Here is a 12,267-nt window from a genome sequence, read left to right on the forward strand (position 1 = left end):
TGAGAACCTACAGTTATTCCAGATGATACTTACTTCCACAGTCTTGTACTGTCTTTAGTTATCAACACACCAATCACAGATGACAACTGGAATTTTCAGACAGATTAAAAAGAATGGTATCACCAGACATTAGCAGAAGCCAATGAAACCTATTATTTCTGGTTATCTACCTAGAACTACTCGAGTTTTTCATTTCAGCATAAACTGTGTTCCCTCAACAAGGAGGCTGAGCTGTAAGATCTAGAAGAAGGTGGAGATGAATAGAATGGATTCCAGAGTTTCAGACTCCCCTTTTTTCTGAAGGCAAACTTCTGGCTGATCACTAAAAAGCATCACTGCTGCCTGTTAGTGGGATGATTTTCCACAGTTGCTTTCTCAATACAAATGTCAATGATACTTAGCTTAGAATACGAACATTCAGAGACTGAAAGTGATTGTCTTGGTTTAAGGATTCTTTGTTGCTCTTCAACAATTCACTCCACTTTACTGAGAGGAACTGCCCAAATCCTGGAAGGAACAGTCTTTCATCTTAGGAGTTGGTGGATTTCTCTCTGATTAAGATGGAGGTATAGGACTGAAGGGGTGACCATATCTGCTTATAAGATCCTTTGGTTAGGTGATTGGCATAAAGGGTGGTTCCCATACTTTAAAACTAACCTCAGACTCACTTGGTGAGCTTGTTAAAATGCTGATGCCCAGGCCCCACACAAAGATGCTGATTCAGTAGGTTAGGGCTGGGCGAGGAATCTGAAATTTTTATTCTATTTATTTATTTTAAAAATTAAATTTTTTTATTTTTCATTTTTATTGAATGGAAGATTCTTTCAATTCTCTAGTGCCTTACCATTTTCAAATGTTTCAAGCAATCTGAAATTTTAAATAAACAGGGCAGACTGTTCTGATGTGGGAGGTTCCCCTCAAGACTTAGAAACACAAGGGCCTCTTCCAATGCAGGCCAGGACACATTCACCCACATGGCCTCCTGGGAGACTGCCCCTTCAGTCCTCTGCCCCCCTACTGGGTCCACAGTCTCTGAGATTGTAATCCTCTTAATAAGGACACTGCTCACTGGACTAGTAGTACGGCCCTAATGACTTAGTGTACTACTTTGCCTTTAAAGAAAAGTTTATTCTTGTTTCCATTTAAATATCAACCTATTCAGCCAAAGGGAGTTAACCTTCAGGAGGAAGGATAACTATGTACTCACCTAAGCAGAGACCCACCCATCTGTAGGCAAGTATTAGTTCTATCTAGATGTCAGCAGTGGCTCTCATCAAATAAATGGATTGATTGACTTATTCAATTAAATACACTTTGTTAGGATTTGTTAGGGATCTGTGCATAAGATGCTGCAGGTAGAGTACCACCAACCTCTTATAACCACTAGGATTGTTATATCTTACAACGATGGATGCAAGGTGGATAAACACACTCTTACCTGATACTAATTTTGTTTTCTTGGTATTTTTCAAACTAAACAGTAATTTCAAAGCTCACCTGTCACCTAAATATCTTCTAATGGATGTCATTGTTTTGTTTATTGAGTTCAGAAAAAGCAGCAATTTCAAATTCGCCGAGGTAATAAATATCTTTCAAAGTGGGAATGTACAAAGACAGTATTATATACACATGTTTACAGACACAGACATCATCATAGAATTTTAAACTGGAAAGGATTCTTAGGATCATCTAGATTGAGTACGTGCACCTCCTGGCCTCATTGCAGAGTAGAAAGCCAAGGTCCATATAGATGTTCAAGCCTACTGGCAGAGATCAAACTAGACTCTGAGGCTTCTGACTCCTAGTAGAGAGAACCACTAAAACCTCCAGGTTCTCCACTTGGAAGATGGGCTGATGGGTGCAGATGAGACCAAGAGTTGCTAATGGTGCAATTTAGCTGCCCTCAAAGGGAAATTGTTTCCAGGTTGTACGGATATCACCTGATGGTGTCGAGAACAAGGGGGGAGAGTCCCACTCCACACTAGGCTGGCGGGACCATCAGTCAGCTATTTGCAGGGTTCAGGGCTGGATGTCAGGGACCCCGACAACCTGGTATACATAGAGGGGGACGATGAGGATGAAAAGGAACCTGGAAACCAAGCTGTGTGAAGAAGAGTAGAAGGAACTGGAGAAAGATTCAGGGAGGTACACAGCAGCTGACTTTATGTACTTTAAAGGCCTTCATGAAGAAGGTTTTGGGGGTACCAAGTTGAATGTGGGACCCGAGTGTTAGGTAAGCAAGAGTATTTCTGTAGGGTCCATTTGGTTCCATCTTTAACCAGATGCCACTGAGACTGTATCTTCTATCAGGCACTGTGCATGCTGCATAGGAAGTACTTAATAACTATTTGTTGAACTGAAGTAGAGTAAAAAATAATGTGCTAGATAATTCGGTTCTCCATTCTGATTTTTCCTCCATCTTTACTGCCTGTTGGTGGAATTCATTGCTAATCAGCTCAGGAATCAACTGGGTAAGAAATTCTCCATGGACTAGATGCTATGCTCAGGCTGAAGGCATAGCGATCACTGACTGAGAACTAAAAACCAAAGGCAAAGACAAGAGGAATGTCAATTACCTTACTAATGTGAAACTCCAGGCGTCTCATGTATCTTTCAATCGTCTTAATTTGCTGGAATTGAAAGAAGAAATTTGAAAAAGTACAGCCATTTAGTTTAACTGATTAGACCTGGGTGGATATCTTTATCTCATACTCAAAAGGACCAGAAAATGCTATTTCCCTTTTCCTCCCATCTTTGTTGCTACTTTAAAGAGTCTCTAGCATCAATGTGGCAAGTATTTGTAAAAATACTGAATCAATACTCTAAGCGACAGACTTGACTTAGCTGTTGAAATCCTGGTGCTTAACATCAAGGAAGGCCAATCGAATGGAATTCACTGGATTTCTGACAGGACAGTATCATATTGGTATATACTTAAACTCCTTCGTGATAACATTTTATCAGCTCAGAGATGGACTTTCTTCCCTCCCGCATTTTAATATCTCTGAAATTGGGGTGCATTTTACAACTGCTACTGCCTGTGTTACTCCAAGATAATCATAGTTGGTAATGTGTCATCTCTCCCATTTGAGTTATGAATGTTATCACGTACATTAAATTTAATTCACCTTTAAAATTTCTGCAAACAGATTATACTATGATTCAGCATTAAAGGTATTTATACACAGAAAGGCATGGAAAGAGACAGCACCATATATAACTAAAAAAAACCCCCAACCCTACATTTAAAATAGGTCTAAGAGAGTTTTGTCACTAAGTATGAAATACAAATTTTGAGTGAAAAGAAAGAACTGTGTCACAGTTTAGCTGGAATCACTCTTTTTCTTAGAGGCACCTAAAATAACAATGTGTTTTCCAATCAAAGTTGTCTTTGATTAGATGAAAGATGATAGTTCATTTTTAGAAAGGACCTTCAAACACCTGGGAAATTCTTAAACTTATCAGCCCACTAAGGGACCCTGCAACCAGGTGGCGTTTTTATGAAAGTGACAAACACATTGGGTCTATACTTTTTCATCATCCTCATTAGATAAGAATTTTTTTAGGAAGAGAAAAATCATCATTTCTCTAGGATCTTACTGTACCTCAGAGATCAATGACTTCTACTCAAGGATGAAGGGTTTTATTTCTCAGTGGCTCCCCACACAGAACAACAACTTACCTTGTCCAGATCATACAGCACACCCTAGAATAAAAAAGGAGTATCCAGATTAAAACATATCTTCCTCAAAACCCTTACTATTATTAATAGAAGGATTTTGTCTGCATTTCTGCATCCTCAGTGAAATAATCAGCCTCATAAAGTTCTGTTGGACATTTTGATGTTGCTTAAAAAGAGTAAAAACCCAGATTATTTGAAATACCAGTAAGGATACTTTTAAGAGCTAATATTTATTTATACTCTTTGTCTCCAGAATTCCATCCAGTCCCCTCTGCCCCTGGGAGTCTTAAGATTTTCACTTGCTTTGAGCTCTCCTCTCTTACATATCAAGGGGCACATAAATATAGGTTCACTTTAAATTAAAAAAAAAAATGTTAGCAAAAAGTAGCAGTGATTATATGTATTTAAAAAAAAAAAGGGCCTGTCTTCCTGACTAAACATATAAGACTTGGCATTTAGGAAGAGTCCTTGAGGTTGGTGATACGCTTTTCACAAACTGTTTTCACAGCAAGTTTATTTCCTGTGTGCTCACAATATCCCAGTAGAATCAGCACACTAAGCCACATCCCCCAGTAGGAGGGCTTCCATGGAACACAAGGTCCCAGCGGAAGTTCCTCCATCCAAACACCATTGTTCTCCAAGGAGGAACATTTGTTGCCATTGAGGACAGTCAAGGACATTCAAAAGCTCTGAAGGCCATTCCACCGAGAGTTCCACGTAAATGGAAGCAATTTATCTTCTAATATCATTAGAAGGTAAAACCTTTAACCTCTATGAAGTCTTTAACCTCTGAGTCTTTGAAAAGGACAACAATATACACTTAAGGACATCTTTTTAAAAAAATTATTTTATTTTGTTTTGTTTGGGGGGGAGGTAATTAGGTTTATTTATTATTATTTTTATTTAACTGGAGGTACTGGGGATCGAACCCATGACCTCCTGCATGCTAAGTAAGCATGCACTCTACCACTGAGCTATACCCTCCCTCCTTAAGCACATCTTTTTAAAAAAGAAAAAGATAACAACTACTCATGTTTATCTGTACTTCATATACGCAGGCTTTTCCTGGGCTTTCTGATGCCTCGAAACATTAATGTGTAATATCATTTGGAACTTAACAAAATCACTTAAAATCATTAGAAACACCTCTTTAAGCAGACAAGTCCTCACAGATTCATTAGAATAGAGGACATCTGCAAGCATCTCCAACAATACAATGTGTAGTTGAACCAGCTCAAGGACTCCTCTGATTTCTCCTCCTTTCCTGAGCCTCCTTTCCCTCGCTGATAGCACTGACCTTACTACATTGTTTAAAAACTGGAGATAAAGCAAAAGTTCTGGTTTCCAAATTCTGTACTAACACTATGGTAGGAAAACTCCAACTATCACTTTCTTATATTACCTGGGGCGGGGGGGGGAGGGATACAGAGCATTTCTTAAAAAGTATTTTTCCCTAATTACAAACTTCATCGGCATCAACATGTTTGGAAAATATTGAAACATATTAAGAATAAAGCATTAAAATACACATCAGGAAGCAGAGGGTATTTTTCCCCTTGGATCTACTTTTCTTGAAGCATCTTCCTCGTCCCCACGTCCACTGGGTAAGAGAAGTTACTTAGCCAAAATAAAAGACCACCTTGTTAACATCCTACCGATTGGAGGGTACCTACCAGGCGAGAGTTTCTTCTCATATCTTTTAACTGAGCTGTCAACTTGTCCAGCTCAGTCTGGTGAACCTCCAGATACTCGCTGCAAAGATAAGAGAGTCGTTAATCGTGAACTCCGTGACTGTCAATTGGAATCTGGTGCAATTACTGACCTCTCCCTTCTGAAGGGGAATTAAGAATATAAACCTTGCTCTGTGGAGGGCAGGGTTGGCAGGGAAGAGGCTCTCTATTTTCTCAATTGCTCCACATTTTGAAAGCCCTAGCAGTTGTATCTGATACTATCCAGATGGTCTAAAAGGAGGACCCCTATGAGGCTGAGAGTCCAGGAAAGAAAAACCAGTCAGGAGGGGAGGGGCAAGACAACTCTGGAGTCAGCCCTGAGTGTGGGCTCACAGAATTCTATCTAGTTCCATCAACATTGATTGTACATATTTCACCACACACTGGGGAAGTTTTATTCTGGACCAAGCATCCCTAGAATATACTTGGGAAGGTTTTAGAACCCTTCTTCAGCAATTTCTAAAACAGATATGCTTGTCTACCATTGTTTAGGTGAAACCCAATACTACAGAGTTAAATAGAAACATTACTATTTCAGGTCCCCTTCAGTGTTTGGATAGGATATGGAAATCCACCAGAGTTCACATCTTTGGGACTTATTTCAGGCTTCCTCAATTATGCTGCAATAATAAAATATCTACTACAGAAATAGACATTCTAAAATTATCTTGTAAGACTAGCTTTTCTGACTCTCCTGGGCATTTTAGAAAGTTAAAAGATTTCAGTGCATTAGGGTCCATGTTCTTACTCAAGTCCATTTTTCAAGGCCCGGTAGACCTCTTCCACCCTTTTGGGCTGAGGCTCTTTGGGAGGGCTGTTGTTTTTGTGTCCTAAATTGTGCATTTTCTTCAGTTTGGCCTGAGGCTTCTTGAGAGCAGAGGGATTTTCAATGAAGGAGTTACATCTATGGAAAGAGAAAAGAAAAGCCAAAATTGTGAGTTTCGGGCATCCAACCAAAGAAATGCCTTTCAGTCATCTTGTGTTTGTATTAGTGTCTTTTGGGGAAGGTAATGTCCCCTTGTATATTAATAGATTTGCTCCATCCCATATTTAGTTTCTTGGTATTAGATTTAGCTGCTGAAATCTGGAAGCTTTGCAGGGCAGAGGCTACTGCGTCAAAGCCTGGACTCAGGTAACGTACACTCCGAGTGAAAACATGTCACAGCACTGAAAGGCCAAGGACAAACATTTCTAAGGTGGAGATAATGAAGAGGCAGAAGGATATAATCCAACCAAAAGAATATGTGTGCTGCATGACATCAGGCATACATGTCTATTAAATTCGACTGGGATGTGAGTGAATACTTTTTAAATAAAGGGCCATGAGCATGACGAACTGCAAATTCTGTATACAATATCCAAGCACAGCTCATTTTACTGTGCTGCACTTTATTGTTCTTTGAAGATACTGCGTTTCTTCACAGATTGAAGGTTTGTGGCAACCCTGCATTGTCAGATGATGGTTAGCATTTTTTAGCAATAAAGTATTTAATTAAGGCACATACTTTTTTTAGACACAATGCTATTGCACACCTAACAGACCACAGTATAGTGGAAACATAACTTACATGCACTCGGAAACCAAAAAATTCATGTGACTTGCTTTATTATGATACTCGCTTTATTGCCATGGTCTGGAACCACACCTGCTATATCTCTGAGATACGCCTGTAGTGTTAAAGTAAAGAATGGCACATGTAGCTGGAAGAAGAGATGTTTTTTAAACTTTATTTTTATGGAGTAAATTTTGTCTAGGTATAACATAAAACTCAACATCTCTATTAGTGGCAGTAGCCTGCAGTGCTAAGATGAATACCTGATAACTTAAACCCAAACTACTGATCTGATTAGGAAGCTAAGAGGCCAGACCAGAAGAAACCCTATAACTCCTAAAAGAAAACATAGGCAGTAAATTCCTTGACATAGGTCTAGGCGATGATTTTTTGAATCTGACACCAAAAGCAAAAGCAACAAAAGCAAAAGTATACAAATGAGATTACATGAAACTAAAAAGCTTCTGCAAAGCAAAGGAAACCATCAACAAAATAAAAAGGCAACCTACTGAATGGGAGAAAATATTTGCAAATCATATCTGACAAGGGGTTAACATGGAAAATACATAAAGAACTCATAGAACTCAAAAGCAAAACACAAGCCAATTAAAAAATGGGCAGAAGATCTGAACAGACACTTTTTCAAAGAAGACATACAAATGACCAACAGGTACACAAAAAGATGCGCAACTTCATTAACCATCAGGGAAGTGCAAATCAAAACCACAGTGAAGGGCGGAGGATACAGCTCAAGTGCTAGAGCACATGCTTAGCATGCATGAGGTCCTGGGTTCCATGCCCAGTACCTCCATCAAAAATAAATAAATAGGCCTAATCCTCCCCCCAAAATAACATTAAAATAAAGTAGATTAAAAAAACACCACAGTGAGATACCACTTTACCCCAGTTAGAATGGCTATTATCAAAAAGAGAAGAAATAACAAGTGTTGGCAAGGATGTGGAGAAAACGGAACCTTTGTGCGTTGTCGCTAGGAATGTAAATGGTGGAGCCACTATGGAAAACAGTATGGCAGTTCTTCAAAAAATTAAAAATAGGCTACCATACGATCCAGCAATTCTACTTCTGGGTATTTATCCAAAGAAAATGAAAACACTAAGTCAAAAAGATGCACCCCCACGTTCATTGTAGCAGTATTTACAATAGCCAAGACATGGAAACAACCTAAGTGTCCTCTGATGGATAAATGGGTAAAGAAATCGTGGTACACACACACAATGGCTATTCAGCCATAAAAAAGAATGAAATCTTGCCATTGTGACAACATGGATGGACCTTGAGGGCATCACGCTTAAGTGAAGTAAGTCAGACAAGGACAAGTACTGTATGATGTCTCTTATATGTAGAATCTAAAAGAAAAACAAACAAAAAAACCAAACTCATAGATACAGAGAACTGACTGGAGGCTGCCAGAGGCTGGGACTTGGAGGAGTGGAGGGTAGCAGGAAAAATCGGTGAAGGGGGTCAAAAAGCCAAAAAAAGGGGTAGCAATTCAAACGAGTGGGTAAAAGACTATAATATATGGTGATGCAATGGATGAATAAAAAGACTTTACTGTTCTGTAAGAATATATATAAATATTCAGCTCCTCCCCACCAAATAGGCAATGGATGTAAATGAACCGGTTATTACAAAAATAAATACAAAAGGCAAGTAAACTTATGAAAGCACATTTAACCTCATCAGGGACGACATAAAAGACTAGAAAAGATTTTTAGAAAATGCTTGGTATCAATAGATGTGTAGAAATTGGCAACTCTGTTGTTGCTGGTTAGAGGTTAAAGGGCTTTAAACATTTGGAGGTACTTTGGCAATAGGTATCAAAAGATCAAAAAAAATGGGGTGGGGTGGAGTAGGGGTAGGGAGAACTATACACATATATTGCTAGTTAATCCTACATCTTCTTTGCAAGAGGAATTCTAAATGATAGTAATTTGGGGAACGTTACATCTTTTTCATGAAAGAGAAGAAAATAACACAGGTGTGTGTTTTCATAAGGCCACGTGCATGTAGACCTTCTTCAGAGCATCATAGCACGCATCCCTCTCAAGCTGCATCCCGGGTGAGAACCACACACGACTTACCTGGATCGCCTCTCCTGAAGGCCGCTGAACCCAGCAAAGGACTGGCTCCTGATGATCCCATTGGGCCCTCCAGGCGAGAAGGACTGGGATCCTACCAACATGATTTCTGGGGGTCTGGCTTGTAGTCCTGTAAGACAATGGAAAGATGATGGCAAATGAGAGGCAGGTTCCAACAGAAAACACGCCAAGCTTGTCAACGATAACAGGAGGTGACCTGAGGTGAGGTGAGTCCTGAGGCCATTAGGTGCTTGGAAGGCTTCCTTCTAGGACATGTTCTATTTAAGTAAAAAGGTTCAGTTCTCAGGTGAAGAAACATACTGAGACATAAATAAATATAAATTACACACCATGATCAGTCACTTCAGGGTTTCTTCAGGGATTATTTTTTTTTTTTAAATTGAAGTACAGTCAGTTTACAATGTGTCAATTTCTGGTGTACAGCATAATGTTTCAAGAGAGATTATTTTTTAAACAACATTCAATCGTACCCTCAAAAAACACAAAAACTTTGGAATATTTTCTTCCATTTAGAACAACAACAGCAAAGGCGCACAAATAGGCCAAGTCAAGTTTCAGATGGGTTCTGTATCACATTCAAAACACAGGCGAGTCTTGGGGTAGAATTCTACACTTAGAAGTCACAAGGCTAAAAACACTAGGTTTCTTTAGAGATGAACTTACTTAAACCTATTCTCCCTTTTTCTACTCTTAAGTACCTTTTGACAGATTAGATCGTGCCGTGATGGTGGCAGTGAGAAAAAAGCAAAGCACAAAGAGCTCTAACAAATGTAGTGATAATCTAGGTTATGATAAGAACACAAGAGAAGAGGCAGGAAAAGCAAGGGGGAAATACAGCAGAAAGCACACTCTCCCCACTTCGGTCGCTTGCTCGCCCTTTGTAAAGACTCATCACCATTGACCAAGACGAGTTGTCAAAACACAACTTCAGCTGGACGGAAGCCCAAGGTTAGTTCCCCCAAAGGACTGCCCTAGAACAGTTAGGTAATTCTTCTCCCTTCACAGCAGGAAGAGTTGAAGCTCAAACCATTGTCTTAACTGGTAACCTCAGTCCAGAGAGGGGGATCGGCTAGCAGGAGAAAATGGGACACAGCTACTATCCAGACTAAAGACTTCCAAACTGAGCACACACCAAATTGGTGTTTGCGTAGCATCAACAACTGCCCTTTAAAGACCCAGCAAGCAAGCAAAGCTTTAAAAAAACAGCAGCGAAACGCTTGTTGAGTCCATCTAGATGTAATGGAAAAGCCAACTTCACTGGGTCCTACTCAAAGCTATTTGAAGCAGCTCAGCCACGGGAGGAGGTTTGAGTGGTTTGCTTCCCCAAAGAGAGAACACAGCCCCCTTCCCCATGAGGCTGCAGGTTTTTAAATCCCCTCCTCTCCATCCACCCTGGGAGAAAGCAGGTCCAGGTTTGTCTGCATTCTTGCACGGTAGAGGCACTGACTCCTTTGGCAAGAGGTTTTGCAATAGGCAATAGGTTGCTTTTTGATTTGGGTAGGACACGACCCCCACCCACTCCAGCTAGGGATGGGCGCAGGGAGGCTTACGTTTTGGAGCCTTCTCTAGAATTTTAAAAGTAACAAAGGAGAAGTATTGCAGTAAAACACATAAAGCAGATGAACAACAAGGACCTAATGTACAGCACAGGGGACTATATTAAATTTCTTGAAATGATCTATAATGGAAAAGAATCTGAAAATATATATACACACACACACATACACACATATGTATATGTATAACTGAATTGCTTTCCTGTACACCTGAAACTAACATTGTAAATCAACTAAATGTCAATAAAAAATAAATTAAAAAGAAGTTTGCAGTAAAAATTGCAGTAATATCTAGTGCACAAAAGGCAGGACAAAATGTAGTGCAAATAAGGTTCTTTCTGGTTACTTCTCCCCACCCCCAAGGTTCAAAAATAACCACAATTCACATAAATTCTTAATGAGGTTCTCCTAAGCGTTCTTTGTTGCTTACTAAGAAGTCTGTCCACTATTCATTAAAAACATCTTCTTAAGCTCACAAAGTATGCCTGTGCTATCGTGATATGTAACACATGCAAATGTAATAAATATCAAGAAAATGTAATAAATATTAAGAAAAAGATCAACAAAATGTAATAAATATCAGGAAACTATGTTCTTTCTGTACTCAATGATTTTATAACCTAAAACCCACCTTAAAGACTCAACTTAGCAAATTTTACTAGCATTGTATCACATTTTATAAATTATTGTTCAGTAGCTCTGTTGCATCATGGCATTCTTTGGTCACAGGGAAAAAACTTAAAGTAATTGAAATATTTAAACTGGATTTGTCTTGTATTTCCAAGAAAATATATATTTAGACCAAAAGGATTTTTTTCTCTCTTATCCATAGAATCAGAGGTTTCATCTACTGATGCTTGACAGCCACTCCCCTAAGCATTCTAATTTAACTAATATAAACCTGAGTATTGGGATTCAGTTAAAATAATCTGCTACAATTTCTCAAATCCAACTGTTAAAAAGAGTCTTAAATAAACTTCTCTTTGCAAAGCTTCAAGGTCTCACTCAATGAATTAAACATTAGAACTGCATAGTGGAATCATTTTCCTTCTTCCTCTTTTTCAGTAATAGGTTAGAAAGCTTTTAGAGAACAAAACAAACATTGGTCCTGGATTCTAAAATTGTAAATTGCTTTAGGATGGGTAAAATCCTCAGAAGCTTTTCATTACATTTACTTGTTGAATGGATGACCCCTGGGAACAGGATGGGGTGAACGGGTTTTGTTAATGTTCTGTTTTGCCTATCTGGTCTTAGAAATGATTGTTATCTATCAGAAAAGAATTTGGCTGATAGCTGGCTCAGGCTGAGATCTGTATCTCGACATCAATTCCCCTAGAGGCTGACACACTGCCTAAGGAGGGTCGTAAAATAAGTTTGAGAGCTTCTGCACAAAGTCAGGCTCTTGGAGAAAAGGCGTAGGTTGAGAGAGGGGTGAGCAGGTGAATGAGCAACAAGAGTACACACAGCACCTCCGCCGCTCACACCCCTAACTCTGAAGCAGGGGTGGTAGTTCTTTGCTACTAGTCTTCCAACTGCCCCAGCAGCTAGTTATCCTGCAACTCTGTTATCATCTTTTTGACAGTGCCACTCCACCTCTTGGTACCCTGTTTTCAAGCTGTTCCCTG

General features: G+C 39.3%; 1 protein-coding gene across 7 annotated transcripts in view; it reads right to left on the bottom strand.

Annotated features, from left to right (window-relative positions):
* Nucleotides 1–12,267, bottom strand: part of RIPOR2 (RHO family interacting cell polarization regulator 2) — a 178,251-nt gene that overhangs the window by 35,223 nt on the left and 130,761 nt on the right. For all 7 annotated transcript variants that reach the window (XM_045509563.2, XM_045509559.2, XM_010974234.3 and 4 more), the window contains exons 2-6: nucleotides 9,069–9,195; nucleotides 6,161–6,316; nucleotides 5,356–5,434; nucleotides 3,683–3,706; nucleotides 2,577–2,630 (exon numbers count right to left, since the gene is read on the bottom strand). In XM_045509563.2, the coding sequence (XP_045365519.1) occupies nucleotides 2,577–2,630; nucleotides 3,683–3,706; nucleotides 5,356–5,434; nucleotides 6,161–6,316; nucleotides 9,069–9,195 (440 nt within the window). The remainder of the gene's footprint in view (nucleotides 1–2,576; nucleotides 2,631–3,682; nucleotides 3,707–5,355; nucleotides 5,435–6,160; nucleotides 6,317–9,068; nucleotides 9,196–12,267) is intronic.

The sequence above is a fragment of the Camelus bactrianus genome, chromosome 20 (assembly GCF_048773025.1).
Source record: "Camelus bactrianus isolate YW-2024 breed Bactrian camel chromosome 20, ASM4877302v1, whole genome shotgun sequence".
NCBI classification, from domain to species: domain Eukaryota; kingdom Metazoa; phylum Chordata; class Mammalia; order Artiodactyla; family Camelidae; genus Camelus; species Camelus bactrianus.